A 22317-nucleotide genomic window follows, 5' to 3' on the forward strand; every position below is an offset into this window, starting at 1 on the left:
AGAGATGGGTGTTAAATAGAGAGAAAAACATTCATTTTCATGCTTTTGTGTACATGCATTTTTTCTTCTGTCTAAATAGGACAGGAGTGCAAATGTTTCATTTCTGACTGTACCAATACTGCCCCCTGCTGCTATACATCTCTCTCTCTCTCTTCTCACACATGATCAACAGAAAAGTTGATTGTTCCTGTTGCACAACAGGTCATGATTGATATTATATGCCAAAGCCCTACTGCAGTACAACAGGTATAGAGCAGAGGTTTTCAATCTTTTAGATGCCACAGACCCCCAAATACGATCATCCTTGTGTGAGGAAGCCCATCCTAAAATTTAAAAGACAGTATGTATAATTGGTATAATGCATGTATAATTTAATGTATAAAGACCTAATTTTTACTCTGAAAAATTTGTATTATATAGCATTATTAACAGTTAGCATTAACAGTGTTAAAAATATACATACACACACACACAAAAGTTTTATTTATTATTATTATCATGCATTATAATTATTATTATTATTATTACTGTTTATCTATGGCTTCAGAAGTTCAAAGTAATTCAGGTGGTTAAATAAATTAAAAAATTCTTTAAAGCTCATAAAATTGAAATATATATTTCTATAATTATTGAAATCTTACTTTTAAAGTAATCCAATTAACTGGTTATTTAGTATTTAGTAACCCAGCGTGTGAAACATGAAACAAGCCCACAATTATGTGAACGCAGGGTTTACAATGACCCTTTCATTTCATTCCACTGAAGCAGTGAGCAGTTCAATGGCTTTATATCATTCCTGTCGCTCTGTTTAGGGACGCAGTATTAAAGCCGTCCACCACAAGGAAGGCAGAGTCTAGGGGACACCGGAGAAGTTTCCACTTGAAAACACCGTCATTTTCTCTCCATCTTTTTACCTGCTTTCAAACAAGCTCACTCTTCCCTCTCCATTCCTCCAGGCATTTCCAAAATAAGCACAGGATTTTCAGCGAGGGAGAGAACAGGGTAAAAGAGAGCATGCCAGACGTCCACAGCATGGAGGGTGAATTCACACGGAGCTCTCATTGAACAGATGCTGTGCGCTGATACGGCCTCGCTCAGACGCCACAGCCTCCTCATGTTCAGACGCACAGTCTCAAAGACAAACGGGGCCTGACTCACAGCACTGATACCCACACACCTTCAACATGAAACAATAGCAATCCAACTTATCACTGTCATTCACACATAACAACCTGTGTCTCACACGGCATTCACGCGGTGTGTGTGTGACGTAAACACTATATATAGCTCGTTAGTCATGATTTAAGGGATAATGATGTGCGTACCCAAACTAAACAAGAGTGCACATTCTACTCCACCTGCCAAGGTAAGCTAAATAGTGTAAATAATGTAGGTTTTATTTTGTGTGATCTGTGGAGGAAGTTACAAGTGTACCGCAATCAACACTGACAGAACATGAGCCTGCAGAATCAAACATTTGACTAATAACTCTTTCAAGATGAACGGAGGAGTGTGTTATTTCTTAACCACTGTGAAATGCAATATATTCCAAATTTGGATTCTGACGTTTGGGGTCTCATACCCTTTTCTGCCCCCATCTGCCATTGTTTGCACAAACAGGCAGTCCCACCCCAAACTCGTGCCATTGGCTGAGGCAGAAGTTGACGTGTCGCACTACTCAAACAAAGAGAGCAATGTTTGGATAGCGTGACACAGCCCTGGTGTTTACACTCCTCATCAAGTCAACCTATGAATTTATGACTCGTCTCTGAATAATACAAGAAGGAATGAGTCCAGTGACATTCATGCACAGAGAAACTCATCACATGAACGCTCCTACTGTACTATACTCCTGTTTAAATTCACATGCGAACATGCTTTCATTCCATTGGCCAGAAACTACAGAGGCTGCAGACTCTTTGACCACAGGCAAAAAGAAAACAAGAGGCAGAAACAGAAGGCTGGAACTGTGAACTTTCTGATCTCTCTTATTCCTCTCAGGCTCTTCTCTCAGTCTCTCTCTCTCGAAGAGCCATGTGTTTCAACTTAACATTCCTTCTGACACTCTCAGTCTCAGCCTGCCATCTTTACAGAGCAGGTTTCGAGCGCTGTGTTTTTCTCCAGCCCAGACCCTCTCGTCGTTCTCCTCTAAATGCCTGACAACAGCCCCTCTGTCCTCCAGAGTTACCACGCCGCGACCCATTCACGCTCTGCACATACAACCTCCGTTAGATGAAACGTGGCATCCAAAGGTCAGTTAGAGAAGCAAAAGGCAGACGAGAGGGACAGTAAGGCGTTACCTGTGTGAAATTCACCCCTTCTCCATGAGTGGAGGAGAGAACGTGCTCTAGAATAGTGGACGGAAAATCAAACCCAAACTCTGAGTTTCCGCGTGCTAGCACAGGAGGATAAGTTAGATCACTTTCCAAAGTGAAGGAAGAGAGGAGGGGGAAAGGAAAAGAGGAGGGGAGGAGAAGAAGAGGGGGGGGGGGGGGGCTCTGCCAGATCATTTCCAGACCAGACAGAAAAGGCCAAAGACATAAGGAATTACATTTAGTTCAATAAAACTGAACGAAACTTTATAAAACTGAACTGAACTTTTTCAGAAACTATCAAAAATATGCCATTACAAAAAGAAGAAAAACACAATGAAAAAAAATAATAATAATAAGAAAGTTGCACAAATGTAACAGGCTCTTCAAATATGCTTCATTTTTGTAAATATTTTTCAAAGATTCGTTTTCGCCGATCGTGGATTCTGAATGCATTGCCACAGAGATCAAACCTCTCGTGGGGGAGGGGTAGAGTGAATTGAGTTTGCAAAAACATGGGTGGAGTGTTTTTAGTCATTGTGGTTTTAGTCATTTAGACTATTACCTGTCTTTATTATATAACCTGTCTATATTATATAATAAAACTGTATTATATACTTAAACCTGTTAAAAGTGACATACTGTAACATTCTGTGGGTGCTGGTGGGTGGAGGATTAGTGGTGCCACTGGACTGTTTTGTGATGGAGCATCAGTGATGATGCAGGAGTGCAGAGGGGACCTTTTTTTTTTTGAGAGCTGCATTTTCATTCTTTATTTTTGTTAGTGCTGCCTTTGCATTTTTTTTTATAAATAGTTATTCTTGTCTCTTTAATTTTTTTAATAGACCCAGGTAACGGGCTGATGGTTCACTGGAATGCTGACTTGCTGCTGACTGACTGAGTAGTGTCACCTGTCCCTGTCTCTCCTCTCTAGCCATGTCCTCTATTTCTTCACTGTCACTTTCCCTTCTCTGAGTGTCCACATTCTTTTTTTTCCTCAACCTTTGTAATTGATAGAGGCAGAATACATGGTATTGCTAATTTTTTTTTAAATCTTTAAATATTGAAAATATCACATCACTTCAAAATGACAAATATTACTTCAGCTAGTACGAGTTTGTACTTATTATATATGTATCACCTGAAATAACATAGCTGTAATCAGCAGCCATTTGCTGTATGTTTACAGGTCTAGGGGTGCATCGTGGAGCAGGGGCCCTCCTCTTTTTGACCACAGGATGATGTACAAAGATTGTGGAAATAGCATCTGGTCTCAGCCTACTATTTAATTTGATTTTGTGAGCATGCTTATATATGAGTATGCTTCAGTTGTTTTAAACTTGAATATATTGTGTACATGAATAAGTATTGTAAGAATTATACTAGATAGAATAGATATGTTATCTATAATACATAATTATATTACTATATTTACTTGTAAGAATTATAAACAGTAAGCTTCATTTTACATTTCTTTAACATGCTAATTACTGCTTCTAACAGTTAATTGACCCATAGTGCTGCGCGAGCTGAAAATCACCCGTCACCAGCCTGTCTCTGTACTTACTACCTGAAAGTCATCAATATGACATTAGTTAATATGAGATCAGTGAAAAAAAGAACAATATGTAACTTAAAAAGGCAACAGCAACCCGTGTTTATACACTTTAACGTTAGCCTGAAATAAGTTGTTTTTAAAATAATGGTAATTGAACACTAATTCTAAAAAATTACCTGATTTGATATTTTAAAAACAACATCGCTGTAACTACATACTCATGCTACATACACATGTTGGTGTGTTGTATAAATATATAAAATAAACGCATTTATTGACTCCTTGTTACCAGAAATCGCAGTTCTGCCACTCTACTCTTATCAGTTTGAATGGCTGCTAACGCACTTCCTGGAACTATTTGAAGTCGACACGAATCATGTGACAACCAAACATTTCGAACTTCCGTTGTTGCAACTATCTATATGGCTGAGTGGCACGCATATTGGAAAGCTCTCGCATTGATTTGTATTACTAAATATGTAAATAATATTTGACCTTCGATCGTCTCATTCTGTAAAGATGAGCTCTTGTCCTTCAAGGCAGCTTGAATTAAGCTTGTGTTACCTGAAAGCTCATCTTTACTGAGACGATCGAAGGTCAAATATTATTTACATATTTAGTAATACAAGGCCTGACGTATTGCATACAAATTATCGCGAGAGGTTTATTTCTTTTTCTTTTTTATTAATGCAGAGAAAAAAAAAACATACAAAAGTGTAAACATACATCACATAATATCAACCACAAAAAACAAACAAAAAAAAAACAATAAAGAATAAAATAGAACTTTGTGTAAAAATTCTAGCAAATTCTAACAGTCCTTATAGCTTTCTTATTAGTAGATACTGAGATTACATTCAAATAGTTTTCCATTTCTTTTAGGAAAACAGAGAAGACAGGTTTTCAGTTGGAGAATTTGCATTTGTGAATGTGAAATTTGTTTAGGAAAAAAAAATAATTAATAACAAAACTGATATTTTCGTTTGTGGGGTCAGAGTTATAATACCCAAATATAATGTTTTTCATATGTACTGAGAAGCCTGGCAAAATCGTATACTTGACAAACACACCAATGTCATCCCAAAGTTTCTAAGTGTAGTGACATGACCAAAATAAGTGTACAGTTTCTACAGAACTCGAACAAAAAGAGCTTGTAAGATCAATGTCAGATATAAATCTTTGTATACACTTCTTTACAGGGTAGAACTTGTGTATGAGCTTAATATAAATTTCTTTCACTTTGTCTGGTAGAGACCTTATTAAATCACTGTGAGAGCTTTCAATATGCGCACCACTGAGTGACATCTGTACTTCCCGGTCAGAGAGCACCTGTCCATCAAAAGCTCACTATCCAATCAGAGTAGATCACTGTTAACCCCGCCCCCATGAGAGGTTTGTGTCAACACTCCAAACGGAAAACTGTGAAGCAAAAGCGAAATCTATGGCAATGCATTCAGAATCCACGATCAGCGAAAACGAATCTTTCAAAAACATTAACAAAGAATGAAGCATATTTGAAGACCCTGTTAAATTTGTGCGACTGAGTTCATTTTCTTTTTTTTTTTTCTTTTTTTCTTCTTTTGTAATGGCATATGTTTGATAGTTTCTGAAAAAGTTACGTTACGTTACAGTTTTATAAAGTTACGTTCATTATTATTGAACTAAATGTAATTCCATAAAGACATATGATGAATAATAAAAGGACATGGCCTGTGTGAATATACAGACTGTACAGACACACACAGCCGTGTAGACTCAATAATATGCAGACTCCTCTCACCTGGATTTTGACTGGCCAGGTGAAGTTGCTGACATACACGTAGAAGGTAATGTTGGCATTGCTACGGAAATCGAACTTCTCGTTGGAGAAACTGTCTTTGAACTCCTTTATGTTGCTGCGGGAGACTATAGGGATTTCCTCCCCAGCTTGAGTCCCAGCTGCTCAGAAAGGAAGAAATGCAGGGTTACAGGAAGGAAGAGTGAGTTTAACATTTATGACGTGCTTACTATATATGTGTAACACAAGATTTCTGGGATCCATACCTGCAAAGCTGGTAGCCCATGTGATGTTGAGGTTAAAGTTTTTTGAGGCATTAATAAACATGTCCAGGTCTCGATTTTGCTGAAAGAGAAATACAAAAAACAAAAAAACAAAAAAAAAACACAACAACATTCAGATAAAACAAGACAAAATATGAAAGAATTAAAGAAAAATATACACCCTCTAAAATGTAGCCCTAAATTTTTTTTTACAAGCTATGAAGACATACTGCTGTACCGTTTATACCATTGCATATCAGCAGTATGATTTACAGCATGATCCACAAATTGATGCATATCTATGTCTTCTGTTTGAGTGTCACCTCAAGAATTGTTTTTTTTTTAAATCAAATAAAAGTCATAAGTCATTAAATTTAAAGTCATATTAAATATATATATATAAAAAAAGAGACATCCCTGCTTGCGTATGTAATGTTTACAAATATTTTGATGGTAAATTTCCTAAAAAATATAACTACACTATCATTCAAATGTTTGGAGTCTAATTTTTTTATTCAATTGTTTATAAAAGTCTCTTATGTTGACCAAGGCTACATTTATTATACCAAAAACACATTGGAAAAGTAAAACTGTAAAATAGTATTACAATGTAATTTAAAATAACTTTTCTTTTTTTAATATATTTTCTATTTTAAACATTTATATAATTTATTCCTGTGATGGCAAAGCTGAATTTTCATCAGCACTTACTCCAGTCTTCAAATTTTTGTTAATATTTTTGTGGAAACATTGATAAATGTTTTTGACCCATACAATGTATTGTTGGCTATTGCTACAGAGATACCCCAGCGACTTAAGACTGGTTTTGTGGTCCAGAATCACACATATACATAAACATATATACAGTTCTGATCTATTGCGTTTCTGCTCAATTTTAACTTAATAATGCACCCTTGGTGAACCCCCTTGATGCTGTATTGTATCCTCTGTTCAACAGTGAAGTGCTGAATAAACGTATGGAAAAAATACTTGATTGATGACATTAACATCAGATGTCCAAATGCACGTCAATCAAATTAGTTCACTGTTTGTTGTGTTTGCAAATGAAGGTAGATGTCAGCCTTGATTTACTGACACCTAGTTGACCATGACTGTACAAGAGAAAATAAAAAAACAGTACTTTCTGAACAGTAAAGTCTTTCCAGCATACCGTACCTCATCTGGAGTTGCCACAAAGTTGATGGCAGTGTAGTAGCGGTCGTCCTCCTGAGACAAACTGAAGGTAAACTGGTAATCTATCAGCAGAGTGTCTGTGCGTCACAGATAAAGATACAGTTGTGTGTAAGGAAAAGGATAGAAGATCATATTGAAAGTATTACACTCTATTTGTGGTTTCTATCTGATTTAGTCCGATAAGGACAAATTGAGTAGTTCTGAAAATGACTCAATGACTCCAATAGCCAGGATGTGAACAGCCATCAGCTGCACTGACACACTCACAATAACACGTCCCCTTCAGAGGGTTGCCCTGGTAACGGTTCTCTACCTCACACCTGAGGGACCGAATCAAACAGAAGCAGACAGTGAGAACGAGCAGAATTAGAAAGAACAGAGTTTGATATAGACAAGACAACGGTAAGCTATGCGTCGTACATTTGCCAAATGACTTCTAATGGCAGAGTGGAGAAAACCTCCTGTTACTGAGGCAGAAAGAGTGTGTGTGTGTGTGTGTGTGTGCGTGCACTTACAAATGGCAGCGGTCTCCTTTGATGCCCTTGGTGGTACAGAAGCATTTGCCATTGTTGGAGTTACACATGCTGGCATGGCCGTTGCACTTACAAGCTGCAAATGACCAACACACATACACACACAGTTAGGACTCTATCAAACTGGCAACAAAAGCCAACTGTATTTTGGCCTGGGCTTGTGTTTCGACTTACGCTGACAGCTGCCCCCGTTGGTGGGATCGCCATAGTAACCGGAGATGCAGCTCTCGCACTGTTTGCCCGTGGTGAGGTCCTCGCATCTCTCACACACGCTCGCATTGACACAAGAGCTGTGTCCGTTACACTGGCACGCTGCGGGAGAGAGGAACATGATCAGCATTATCTGAAGTCAAGCTGAGATAAAAGCAGCTTTTTCAGTTATTTACTGCTTCTGTATACAGTGGGTATAGAAAATAATCACTCAGTTTAAAATATTCACATATTGTTGCTTTGCAGACTGAAATGAAGATGGACACAGTGTGTTTTACACCTAATTGGGTTTAAAAAAAAATGTTTTCTATACTCACTGTACATTGTAATAATACAGTTTTCTCTAAAATGTATTTAAAAGGTTATTTCAACACTCACAATAGTCACAATATTTAAATATTATTATTTAAGAATTGAATGATCAAGGCATGTTTTCCAGTTGTTGTTGTTTTTTTTGTTTTTTTTAATCCAATTATATTTAATCATTTTAATTCATATCATCTTAAAAATTTTAGTAGAAGACATATAATATCATTTGTGAGGGTCTATAAGATTTATTTTTATGTTTATGAAAGAAGGCTGCATTTATTTAATCAAAAATACAGCAAAAACATTCATATTGTGAAACATCATTCCAATTTTGAAATAGCTTATTTCTATTTAATATATTTAAAAATGTATTATATTCCTGGGATGGTATAACTCCACTTTAGAAATGATTCTAAAATGCTGCAATTTTTTTAGTATTACCAATGTTGAAAACACCAAAAAAAAAAGCACTGCAATATTCACAATGTTGCTTAATTTTAAACACGTTTAAGTATATAAGCATCAAGAGACATTTTGTTATCCAATTCAATTAAGCGTCACAATATTCATTCATACTCATCATAAACTCAACCAGTATAGAACAACTTTCAGAAGTCACTTGAGTCTTACCTGGGCACTGGATAAAGGACCAGTTGTAGCTGCCCTCAATTGGGCACAAGCTCACGTTCAGCATTGGCTGAGGTGCGGGAATGAGGGAGGGGCCTGAAGAGGAAGGGGCGTGGAACAGTGTTTGAATCGGACCGCGGTAAGAGCCCTCAATACACTGGCCCCGTCCTGTATTGCTGGGATCAGTGCACCACCCACAGCCAGGCTGGTCCAAACAGTGACCACAGGTCTTGTAGCCAGAACAATTCTCCGCTACAATACAAAAAACACCCCCGTTTATCAAATGGATCATGCAGAGCAACCACCTCAAAGTGAACCCTTGACAGTGAAGTTATTATTAGTATATTCATCTCAATTGATTTTATGTCAGTTGTAAAGGCTGCTTTGTCTGCTACAAGTCAATACACAGAAGAGATGCAAATGTTCAATCTTCGATTTACAAAGAGAAAACAAGACACAGGCTGCCAGGCATGAATCTGTTAACCGAGAGTCAGACGTACGTGGGCAGCTGTTCATGGTGTACCACTCCATGCACTGGCCGTAGGGGAAGGACGCCACATAAGCATTGGAGTCCACGCACTGCCTCATGTTACTGCACCACATGCACTCGGAGCTCCCGCTGGTGCACTCACTACAGGAAGAGCGCAGGGCACAGGGCGTCCGGCACTGCTTCACACTGTGGTTCGCTGCAGGAATGAGAGAGGCAGAGAGAAAAAAAAGCCACAAGAGTGGAGTCCTTTAAAGATTTTCATAATTTGATAAGCAATAGAAAATATGGTTCAACTGCCTTAATAAAAATAAAAAAACGGGGGTTATAACAGGTTAAAAGGACTGATAACATACATACATATATACATACACACATACATACATATATATATATATATATAGTGATATATTATTACAATTTAAAATAATTGTTTTTACATTTATTATACTTTAAATTATTTATTTCTGTGATGCAAAGCTGAATTTTTAGGATCATTATCACATGATCCTTTAGAAATCATTCTAATATGTTGATTCATTATCAACAGTTCTGCTGCTTAATATTTTTTTCTGAACATGTGATACTTTTTTAGGATACTTTGATGAATAATAATAATAAAAAAAAGAAGCTATGTTTTTAAAAAATAAATATTTTGTAATAACAATATTCACTACTGGTCAGTAATTTGGGGTCAGAAATTTTTTTTCTTTCTTTTATAAAAAATAAAATCAATACTTTTATTCAGCAAGGATGTGTTAAATTGATAAAATGTGATAGTAAAGAAAATATATTATTAGAATATATATTATTCGGGAAAAAAATTAATAAATGCAGTTCTTTTTAACCTTTTATTCATCAAATATATTAGACAGCAGAACTGTTTCCAACATTCATAATTATAATCAAATCAGAATATTAGAATGATTTCTAAATGTGATCATGTGATCGACTGGATGCTACATGTGACACTGAAGGCTGGAGTAATGATGCTGGAAATTCAGCTTTGCATCACAGGAATAAATATTTTTTTTTAAAGTATATTCAAATAGAAAACTATTATTTTAAGTTCTAATAATATTTCACAATATTACAGTTTTTTTCTGTATTTTTGATCAAATAAATGCAGGCTTGATGAGCAGAAGAATCTTCTTTCAAAAACATAAAAAATAGTAATGTTTCCAAACTTTTGGTCTGTACTATATATATATATATATATATATATATATATATAAAAAAAACAGGAATTTATATAATATACCGTAATATAATATTTTTGAAATAAGACAAGTGAGCACTAGTTAATGCTCTGTGTGTATGTGTGTGTGTTCATGTGCATCTTTCCTACTTGGTCGTTCACACAGACTCCCATTCACAGAGTTGACGCAGGTCGCCGCCTTCAGTCCGTTAAAAGTGGGCTCAGCCAGGTACCCACAAAAACCAGCGTCGCTGGGCTCGCCCGGCAGCCACTGCAGCGTTGAGTTGGTGAAGGGGGACATGTCCTCCCAGCACCAGTAAGAGACATTGATCTTCCTCAGACCCACCCACGGAGTGATCACTGCTTTAGACTGAAGCACACAAAACAAGTCACATTCAATTCAGTTTAATGTGTGAAGAGTTTTACAAAAACTAGTGCCTCACACCCCCCCAGGTGATAAAGTCGTGAAATCACCACATGTCATAAGGAAAAAAGACGCAGTCTCACTTGCAATGATCTGTTATGCATCTCTTTGAGGACGAACTGGACTTTCTTCTGCGTGGTGAGGGATGCCAGCACCGCCTGGTGACTGCGGCACGCCAGTTTAGCGTTGTCATACGAGTCCTTGGCTGTGATCAGCTTCAGACACGAGTTCCCCACCAGGTGCCAACTCTCCCCACAGATATTCCCTAAAACACAAGCGGATCCAGATTAACATATAACAAACATGGCAGTTGTGACATTGAGTTTTAATGATGAACTAAGGCCTTTGAAATAACAAAATAATAATAATAGTGATATTATTATTATTATTATTATTATTGATGGACAGACGATTTGAAATAATTAATAATATTACTACACCATGCTGTCCCAACAATACATTTAATTCATCATTTAAATCATGTTTTGCTATTGCTTTTGTAACAGATTATAAATAATATAATATGATAAAATAGAATGAATATTAAATAATAAAATTGATATTACTATTATTTATGATGGCCTTTAACAAAAATAACTTATAAATAAACAAAACAATTAATAACACAACATTAATAGTGATATTATCCCAATAATATTATATATTTTATACTTTCATTTAAAAAAATGTGTTATCCTGCAATTGTTTTTGCAATGGACTATCACTAACACATTATTTACATATGACCTTGCTCTTGAACTTCCTGTAAGATTTGAAGGTCAAAAGTCCTCATTACCTGGGAGGGTGGTGCACTCTTGATTTCTCGTCTCCCATTGGCAGTTCTGATCGGTGGCACAACTTTTACAGCTGGTCTTCTTGCTGCACACAAAGGATGGGTTATCCTTTGGACACGCCTCATACTCCATTATCCCACCCTGCAGAACGGCAGACAGATTGGACACATAAGAACAAAGTCCCAGTATCGCAAATTCATAAACTGAAATGTGTTCTTCCACACACTTTTCTTTAAGTCATGGTGTGTTAAATGTCGAGTCTTACCGGGGAACTGGTGCAGTTACTATGACCAGACACACAGACCGTAGCGCACCACTGGCAGCTGTTCGTGTTTGCTGTGCAGCTGTAGCAGTCTGAATATTGGTCACACTTTTCACCATCTGCATCTGGAAAGCGCACACATAAATTACTGCATACAACTGTGCATTCAGTGATGCCACGCTCTGGAACAAAAGTTAAGCATACAGATAAATCTGTTGTAAGCAACTGCATTTATTAACATCTATTCAGACAGGACTAGTTCTTCATGTTTTGCAGATGTACAGTTCAGTACAGTGATTTGGATTCGAATTAAGTTGAGAATCACAATTTCAGTAAAAAAGAAAAACTAGAGCAAATTACCCATAATTTCTCATGCACTAGTATCCCATGAGGCATTAAAAAAAAAAACTTCACATCAATAAGGAGAGCCAGCAGCCGGTGCAATAAACCCCTTTAAGTTAAGAAAACCCTCAGCGATAATTCATCACTCTTGGTGATAAATTCATAGCTACAACTAAAAGATTTCCCGGCCTTAGACAGGCTGCATATTTGATCAAAGCTACAATGATATTAAAACCGCAACAGTGTGAAATATTACAGTTGAAAATAACCAATGATTTCTATTTTCAAATGTAATTTATTCCGGTGATAGCACAGCTGAATTCTCAGCATCATTACTCCAGTCTTCAGTGTCACATGATTCTTCAGAACTTCCGATTTCAAATTATGATTTTATTTTTATTTTTTAGAAAGTTGAACAGAACAGAATTTATTTGAAATAGATATCTTTTATATCATTATAAATGTATTTACTATCACTTTTGATCAATTTAACATGTTCTTGCCAAATAAAAAAATACTAATTTCTTTAATAAAAATAAATAAAAATCAGCAAAATCCAGATATCTTATCTATATTGCCAAATAAAATGTAATAATTGTAACTTTTTCAACTGTTTTAAAATCGAATCCTGTCTGAATAATTCAAAAGAGACACAGGAAGCAGACGTCCTCTTTGTTCCCGTCACTTACACCCTCTGGGACTGCAGGTGTTTCTCAAGCTCTCCGTGTCATGGGCTGCCGCTGCGTCCCAGGACATACAGGTGGAGGTAGAGGAGTTCCACACACACTTCACACCGGGCACAGCTGTCACACACTCCAGCCGCTCTGAGAAAGCATCACAGCTCGCAGGGGTGAACCTCAGCACATCACTGAGCATCAGACTGTTAAAGCCTCCATACACGTACATCACCCTGATGCACACACACACACACACACAGAAAGAGACGGAGTTAACCTCGAGTATCTCTGAAGGAACAAGAGAGGTATGAAGGGTGAGGAGGAAGAGGGCAGTGTGAATAAGGAAGAATGAATAAAGCGTGCGAGACTGACAAGTCAAACAGCAAAAGCAGTGTTGTGCCACAGCTCCCCAAAGAGGGGTCACTCAGGGGTCACATCGGTACTGACAATGACGCGGGGAATTATGAGCAAGAATACAAAGCTCACATCAAAATCTCACAAGAAAGAGTCTTCTAGACCGTCTTATGTGAGAGTGTGTGACTGTGTGGATGAGTGCGGTTACAAGACTCATGTTTGTTCAGCTGGCAATCTGAAGCACTAATGAGATATGTTATTTATGGATAATGATTCTGCTTCATGACTTCATCTGACTAATCCGTATGAAGGAGATTACAGGCAGATTTAAATATAGACTTCATATTTACTGCGTCACCATTCAAATGCCACAGAAATAGAAACACTTTTAAAGAGGAACATTCAGGACTCAAATACAACAGGAAATCATTTTGACTCCGTATGTAACAAATTAAACAGCATGTTTACGGTTTACATGGCAGTGTTTGACAGCACAAATATGATGCTCTTATTTTGTTAAATAACTTTAATGAATTACTCATGGATTAGCATTTGAGTTGGTTTGGTTTCTAGGTAAGATAATGGTTTCTTGGATATGTGATATGGAAATGCAACCTGGCTGTGTTCCTTCCTAGTGATTTTGTATGAAACATGGTTTCCCATAATACAGTACTGGCTTACATGGTCATGATAAGAATATAAGGACAGTAATAACTGATTCGGTCTAAAAAAAATATTCTGACACACTTGTCCCAAACTGAACACAAAGTGTCATGAGTTTAATTTGGGAAGAAATTCAATTAAAAAGTGTATAGCTGTTAGGTTAAGCTAATGTATATTAATGCCACATAGACTTCAGCTGTTTTTAGAAATTGAGGGATGTGTTTAATTTCAGTGGTATTCAACAGCATGGCACAAATGTAGACACTACCATTTTAAAGTTTGGAGTAACAATTTTTAAATGCTTTAGAGAAAAGTCTCTTAAGCTCACCAAGGCCGCATTTATTTGATCAAAAATACAGTAAAAAATGACCCATTACCCATCGTGATACACAGCTGAGTGTCCAAAACGGTTGACGTCGTGGTGAAGATCTGGTTTGGGTAGTGCAATCCACTCATCACAAGCTAGAAAAGAGAAAATGGTAGACAAAGTGAATCTCAGCCAGTGCTGCCAGAATAGGTTTAGAGACATCACTATAGAGAAGAGCTCATGAACATTAATTAACTAAGACTAATCGTTGCTACACTCATAATCTCCACTCGCATTACCCAATTAATATCTGTAAGTGCAACTTACACATAAACTGATGAGATGTGCAGATGTGTTACTTATTGTCTAAGACTAAATAACACTGTAATACTACACAATATGGGTGTACACCAGAATGTCCCCAGTTCCCTGCATCTTTCTCACCATGGTTTCGTAAGATAAGCTGTTTGCATTTTCTAAATTGGCCGTCAATACGGAATCATCTCTTTCTTTAGATGTTAATAATGAGGAGTTATTAGCAAATATAACAAGAGTAAGAGAAGCATGAAGAGAAATGCAGTACAGTATGTGTGACAAGGCACTGCCCCCTGCTGGCAAACTTTCTGACCAATCGAATTCAGGATCCTGCTGTGGGTCAGTAGAAATGGGTTCAGTTCTTAAGGACAGAGCAATTACCCTCACGCCCGAGAAAGGCCACTACTTAATTACAGATTACCACAGCGCTAGCCTGAATCTCAAAAGAGAAGTTGGCAAGGGAAGAACAAGAGGAAGACATTTTTGAGTGGAGTGAAATATATTGATGAATAAGCAAATGGAGTCAGTCCACTTCTGATATGTTTGAAGCTTCCTGTGTGTTATACAGGCAATAAAAACTCCTCAAAAGACGCTCAAAAGTTCAACCCACACATCATATTCTCACACTGAAGAGCCGCCGTATTCAAGTACTTGTAGTGCATCTATTCTGACATCATAGCATCCCTAATTAGCTAAATGAAAAGCGAGATATAACCACCAGACAGGCATGTCTCCGATCCCTGGAGATTACAAAACTCAAATGTGTCACTCATAAAATAATGACTTCAAGATCGCGCATCCTTCTGCGAGAAGCCCCCCTGATGAGTGTATTTCGGTCTCTAATGGCTTGCTGCGACACGCACAGAAATCCAATTACGGTTTCTGAGTGAGTGTCTCTTCTGCTGCTCAGTATTGTGAAAGACAGAGAAATTATACACTAATAAAGCCAGACGAGAGACGATGCAGTAAGTGAGCGATTTAAAATATAAAAAGTTCTTAAAGGGAGGCGAATGACAGTTTAATAAAAATATCACTTCATAATCATTGAATATAGTTATTTGGCTGTAGAGTGAACTATATTCTTTACTTCTAATTTGAAAAACTTGTTGGATGCAATAAAAAAGTTTTAGAAATGCATAAGTTTAAAAGGCCTGTTCATGCTAAGAAGTAGGGCTGGGCGAAATGGCCATTTAATCAATTGCTCTTCACTACTGTTTAGCATTATACTGTAGATTACTGTACATATTATCATACGCAGAAGTACAGAACACTTGTGGTTTGAAGATTCAGGTGACAAAGACGGTGTCTGGTACTCACCTATGCTGTATGCTATGAAGTCTGAGGAGAAGCACTTTGCCCCATGACTCATTGAGGTGTCATTGTGTGTGTTCCCTCCAAACACCAACATGTTCCCACCAGCAATCACCGCTGTGTGCAGGTAACGGAAAAAACCACTGTCCCTCAGAATCAACCTACAGATTAATCAGAGACATCATTAGCAAGAAACCCAATTATGAAAAAAAAATATTATGATTTAACAATTTAAAATAAGTAGTTATCATTTTAATACATCTAAAAGGCAATATATTCCTAAGAAGGCAAAGCCGAATTTTACAGCATCATTATTTCTGTCTTCAGTGTCACAGGATCCTTCAGAATTCATTCTAAAATGCTTTTTCAGGATTATTTGATGAACAGAAATGTCTATATTTACTCATATATGGTAATATTATGATTTCAAATCATTAAATATATATATATATATATCTTTTTACAACATTGGATTAAAAAACGCTAATAAAGCAGGCTCTCCATTTTAAGCCTAGCCTTAAAATGATGAAGTCAAAAAGTAATCAGTTTTCAATTAAACTGTGTAATGCTGCTCAACGCACCACATTCTCTTGTCCACATCGTAGCGGTACAGGTCCCCGGCCAGGCCGTATTTATTGGCACTGAAAGCTTTATAGCCTCCATGGATGTAGATGGAGCGGGTTAGAGGATCATACACACTGCTGTGCCCATAGCCACCCTGAACCAGCGCCCCACGAGTTTCTAAAACACTCCATGTGTTCTCTTCTGCAAAGGGAACAGTAAAAAGTACAGGATGAGAGATGAAGTGTGAGTGAAAAAAACAACAACTAGTTCTCAAAAAAAAAAAAAAAGGTTACAAATATATTTGATTTTGGTCTTCCATTACAACACCAGAGGGCAGTAGAGTAAACAATTCCTGCAAACAGTGGTCTGATAATTGTCGCATGAGGAAGAACTACATTAAGGTTTTGAGACAGGAGTCTAATTGAATAAAATGCTTGATTTCCCTAGAAAAGGTTTTGAATGCTGATTTCAAACCACACTGCCATTCATTCACCTTTAGAAACCAAAGTGAAAACCAGCCCGATACTCTCTCTCTCTCTCTCTCTCTCTCTCTCTCGATCAAAAATGACAGCAACTATCAATCATGAAAACAACCTCAGTTTTTTTTTTTCAACTGCAGAACATTTAACACAGATTGAAAACGGATATAAAAAAGGGCCTCATTTTAATTTTCTGATGAATGACAAGTCTCTGTGGTACCTAGCGAACTGATTCTTTAGACAGAAACTGGGTCACAACTGTTCACTGTGAATTTCAGTCCGTGGTAGCACTCAATATTCTGAAAAAGTGCTTTAACTTCGGATGAATTCTTCCTTTCAAACAGCTAGGCTGAATGAAACAGTACACAGGTGTCCTGAGGCCGGTTTCTAAAAGATCTTTTTTTGTTTTTTTTAAATATATATATTTATTAATTTTTTTAAAGACGAAAGATGCTAAAAAGGAAAACGTGGTGTAGCAGCCATGCGATGCTATTCAAGGTATCGCCTAGCTGTTGAGCATTTCACACTATTGTGCACTACTGACCAATGTTGTACTGCTGCACTTGGCTGATGTATCCGTAAAGAGGGCAGTGTCCGAAGATGACCAGTATGACAGGCTCTGATCTGTCATGGAGCTGGACAGTGTGTGCAGAATGGCCCACAACGGCATACTGTTCTTTAGCATGCGGATTCAGCAGAACCCACGACTGGTTCCGTGTGTGGAACACCCAGAGTTCTGATGTCACGTTTCCTGTGGAGTCAATCTTCCCACCGTACATATAGATTTTATCCTGTACGCATGCACACAAAGACAAATTACTCATCAAATCACAGGTTTTAGAGAAACAGGTCTCAGAGTATGTAAGGAATAAATACATTGGACTGTAATAAAGTTGTGGAACACTATTAAACCACCTGTCGTTGATTAACAAACCTCGTGCAGGGAGAGAGAATGACCGTAGCGTCCAGTTACATAGTTGACGGACTGGTTTAACGACATCCAGCTTTGAGAAGAGATGTTGAACCTGAGGAATAGACACACAGAGTAAAGGAGAAAGCAAAACTGTGAGCCTGTGAAGTTATTATGCTCCAGTGCGTTTTGGTTTAATATGTGTGTGCGTGTGTACTCACGCAGTCACCATCTGGTAGTGTGTATAGTTAAACACATGTCCACCTATCACCCACATCACGTCTTCATGAACCACAGCCTTATGGGACGCCCGCGCCAAGCCATGCCCGCTGTATTCCTCACGTGTCCAGAAGGAACCATTTGCTGGTACTGTTATTGAGCAGTCCAGGCCTAAAATACACACACACACACACATACAAGCTGTCATTAGGGCAGGGTGATAAAATAACACACTGTACTAGGGGTGCACGATTAAACAAATGCGATGGTCATGTGCATTTTATTAGTAAAGCCGATTCTGTAATCAGCAGTAAATCATCATCACCTGCGTTCAGATGGACCAGCATTTATTACAAAGAGTCGTAGTTCATTGATAAGTTACGCCCAAAAAAAAAAAAAAAACGCAGCCTATTTTATTGCATGATTTTCGAGAGTACGTGAAAATACCATATTAAATAACATGTTTTTCCTCCAAATAGACTTCATACATCAGTCAAGTGTTTGAAATAAATCCTTCTGTGAGATGATGTGATTTCTTAAAGGGGCGGTCACATTGCACTTTTCGTTCCGTTGGCTCCCATTCATACGCATGCGAATACGTTATACCGGAAACGCAAGCTCTTGCGAAAATTTCTGCATTTCGCTGCATTCCGAAGTTCAAGTTTGGTGACTTCTGACCTGCGAATTCACATCACATGAATACGTGGGACCAGTAGAAGATCTCCTGGGTTTCTTCTTCAGGGCATATTTGGATTTTCAGCGCGAGAGTGCCCTCTGGCCTTTGGATGGAGATTTACTGCTGATCACAGAACCGTGCTTCTCTGAATGAACCGCATGAAAATTGCAGCTTCTGTCGAATCATGATTCCGATTCCATTTTTAATTAATCATGCAACCCTATACTGTACAATTTGAACGTTTGAGGTGTTTTTTTAAGCAACTATTACATAAATACATACAAACAAACACAGCATGGATTGTTTATAAGCTAGGACCAATCAAGGGCAGTTTCATCATTAGGGTGACAGGGCGACACATCACCAAAGTGTGAAAGGGAGGGATTTTTTCTATCACATTCAATCACAGCGGTCACTTTTCTAGACTGTTTGTTCTGCCTCTGGATATATAGTCCAATCTTTATAAAACAAGAAGCACAAAAGGGCTGTGCTTAAAAATATAAACCATTACAGCAAACCAGGAAGGAACTTGAAACATGAGTCAGTTCTGAGTGTGGCTCAACCTGCTGTTCACAGACTGGTGATTAAACACTTCCACAGGAGAGAGATGGACAGACAGACAGAGCGAGAGAGCGGGCCTTTAACTGAGCTTTAGTGGCCATTGTCATATTTACCAGAATTACAATTAAAAACAGTTCACGTCTTTGTCACGTCTTGGGATTGCTAGTTGGAAAATAACAATTATGAAACCTCAGTCTTGTGACGTAATACCTAGTGTCTAAATGGCCACAGCCTCAACAGTTATAAGCAGTAAGGAGGAACACATTTGCTTCATATGCCATTTTTATTGTAGCTGATGCCTGGGGCACGTAAGTTTCTACTAAGTCAAAGTCATTTTTGTTGACCTTACCTATTTGGCACGTAACTCGCCCCTGTGCTACAGACGTAAAAGATACATCAAATTTTATACTGGCAGTCGATCCCTGCTTTATTTTTGGTACAGGCAGGATTTAGACCTCTAACAGTCTTTGTACAAACCTGGAGTCTTGTTAATGTGTGCCAAAATGTACATTTTTACACTAAATTGAAAGACCTTGAACCACCTGTATTTGTACACATTTGGCTTATCAGATCTCATCACAATCAAGCCAAGTATAAGAACACAAGCCGTTCTCTAAAATACAGGCCTGGGACAAACATTCTCTGTACACAGTGTACCATCTATCCAGCAAACCCAAACAACACTAGAGGCGTAGAGATTTGAGGAAGAAATCAGTAGAGAGAGATCTGTAGTCAGTAAAGTGAGAGGCAAAAAGGAAGAAGCCAGGAAACAATTAGGGAAACCAAAAAAAGATCTACACATTCCCAGAACTGTGAGTGAATTACATTTATAAACAATTTTGATAATGAACAGATTCTTAAAATGACTCAATGTCACAGAACAGCTTACATACAGTTAGGGCTGTGACGGTGGCTGATTTTTACCACCGTGGTAGTCATTCGAATTCGCCTCATTCGCGCATCTAGTTACAGGAGATTCTGAGTTATGAAAAGGACCATTGCAAGCTGACAGCGACCGGCTTTTGTGGTGGAATATTGGCAGTAATACCCCCACCTTGCGCAGCTGGACCTGAGTGTCCCTGGGACATCAGTGCGGTCGGAGCGCGTCTTCTCAACAGCTGAACATATAGTGAATAAAAAATGCTCTGCTCTGGACCCCGAAAATGTTGATAGATTTGTTTTCCAGTCCAATAAATTTGTAATGGCCCTTGCCTTTTTGCGCATTTCATTATGCCTGCCAATTGCCACCTGGCCTAAGGCCCAATCCCAATTCTATTTTATACCCCTTCCCCAACCCCTCCGCCTACCCCTTCCCCTTGTCCCTTGAAACAGAGTGTCAAGGGATAAGGGAGAAAATATTCCCCTAAGGTTTGGGACACCACTACCATGACGTCACAGCCAGAGGTGGGTAGTAACGAGTTACATTTACTTCGTTACATTTACTTGAGTAATTTTTCGGGGTAACTAATACTTTTCGGAGTATATTTAAAGATGGGTACTTTATACTCTTACTTGAGTACATTTTCTGAAAAAATTCTGTACTTTTACTTCGTTACTGTGGGCGACGCTCCTCTCGTTACTTTATCTTAATGCAATAAATGTTATAAATGCTTCAGTTTATTCCAAACGCGCCGTCTACTTTTCTCTGGACAATGAGCGATGCCCATTCACGAATGATTCATTCTTTTGAGTCAACTCTGTTCAAAGGCTTGATCAAATCAATTGGCAAACAAGTGAATTGGTTCATGAATCAGTTTGAATGAGTCGTTCAGTTCCCTGCCGCGTGCGCTGAGCGTCTGAAGCGGTTCAACCAGAGTTGTAATGTTTAAGATCATCAGCAGCGTTGAAAACGGGGCTATGGAACTGCACTGAATTGAAAGCAAATCTGCAAAGGCTATTATTTGCTTGCGATGGAGATCCTTATTAGATGAACGCGTGTGCTGTCTACTTTTTAACAGGTAATAACTTGGGCTACATTCGATTACAGTACACGATACCACTGTGACATTAGCTTGTTGTACGTGTGTGGCTTATAACAGAGGGGAGTCAAGTTGAATGCAGCTTCCAAAACACAAAAAATTGCCGATTAAGATTTTATTAATTTTAATACAATCACACCGGTGCGAGTACGTTCAGCGAGTCGTATCATCAGCTGTTAAATTCAGATCTGTGATCGCTTGCTGGCGCTGAGCCAGAGACAGACGCGTTTTTACAGCGCTGCGCATTAACCAATCACACACGGTTCTGTTGAGCTTTTGAATGCAATGGCCAATCAGAGGTGTTCCGATGAGTCATCGCTGAAATGCCGGTGCTTCCTTCACTCGCTGACTGACTGAATACCTCTTTCTGGCGAATTCTCTCGTCAGAAACAACAGAAAAGTGCAGATGTGTGTACGAATCTATAATTAAGATATTGATTTCACAGTGTTAACAGTTTCAGTGATTTTAATGGGAGTTTCTGAGAGTGATTGAAATCTACACTGTCAGTGAAAATGATCTTTAATAATGTAAATGTTATTTGCTCTCTTTCTGAACAATGAAAGATTAGTAGCAATATTTATATCACATTAACTTTCAATGTTAAATTCACATTTAATATAAAGTCAGTCATATTAAAAAAATGTTATGGCATGACACCTATATTTGTTACTTAAGTAAACAGACATGGTTTTATAATAAGTTACATAAATTGGAGTAAAGGCTGATGAAATATATACAATTATACACACACACACACATACATTTTATCTATATATCTAAATAAAAATAGGCTCCGTATATATGACCCAAAGTAACTAACTACTTGAGTAGATTTTTTATCGGATACTCTTTTACTCTTACTCAAGTAACTATTCAAGACTAGTACTTTTACTTTTACTTGAGTAAATATTTCGAGAATTACTTTTACTTTTACTTGAGTAAAGTTTTTGGGTACTCTACCCACCTCTGGTCACAGCCCATCATTCGTCGTCTAGCTCTTACAATACACAC

General features: G+C 37.8%; 1 protein-coding gene across 2 annotated transcripts in view; it reads right to left on the reverse strand.

Annotated features, from left to right (window-relative positions):
- The window catches only part of LOC113112894 (attractin-like), a 50017-nt gene that overhangs the window by 16460 nt on the left and 11240 nt on the right, over positions 1 to 22317 (reverse strand). Inside the window, exons 6-25 of one of the 2 annotated variants that reach the window (XM_026278810.1) lie at positions 18092 to 18260; positions 17895 to 17985; positions 17505 to 17751; positions 16499 to 16682; positions 15924 to 16078; positions 14362 to 14446; positions 12980 to 13200; positions 11952 to 12073; positions 11689 to 11827; positions 10976 to 11157; positions 10619 to 10838; positions 9284 to 9469; positions 8787 to 9035; positions 7812 to 7949; positions 7620 to 7713; positions 7372 to 7424; positions 7087 to 7181; positions 5914 to 5992; positions 5651 to 5808; positions 4871 to 5289 (exon numbers count right to left, since the gene is read on the reverse strand). In XM_026278810.1, coding sequence (XP_026134595.1) covers positions 5242 to 5289; positions 5651 to 5808; positions 5914 to 5992; positions 7087 to 7181; positions 7372 to 7424; positions 7620 to 7713; positions 7812 to 7949; positions 8787 to 9035; positions 9284 to 9469; positions 10619 to 10838; positions 10976 to 11157; positions 11689 to 11827; positions 11952 to 12073; positions 12980 to 13200; positions 14362 to 14446; positions 15924 to 16078; positions 16499 to 16682; positions 17505 to 17751; positions 17895 to 17985; positions 18092 to 18260 — 2915 coding nt within the window. In that variant the 3' untranslated portion in view covers positions 4871 to 5241. Of the gene's footprint in view, positions 1 to 4870; positions 5290 to 5650; positions 5809 to 5913; positions 5993 to 7086; positions 7182 to 7371; positions 7425 to 7619; positions 7714 to 7811; positions 7950 to 8786; positions 9036 to 9283; positions 9470 to 10618; positions 10839 to 10975; positions 11158 to 11688; positions 11828 to 11951; positions 12074 to 12979; positions 13201 to 14361; positions 14447 to 15923; positions 16079 to 16498; positions 16683 to 17504; positions 17752 to 17894; positions 17986 to 18091; positions 18261 to 22317 lie in introns of those variants that run through there. The other variant, XM_026278809.1, reaches the window with a different exon arrangement.

This window comes from Carassius auratus, chromosome 13 (genome assembly GCF_003368295.1).
Source record: "Carassius auratus strain Wakin chromosome 13, ASM336829v1, whole genome shotgun sequence".
NCBI classification, from domain to species: Eukaryota; Metazoa; Chordata; class Actinopteri; order Cypriniformes; family Cyprinidae; genus Carassius; species Carassius auratus.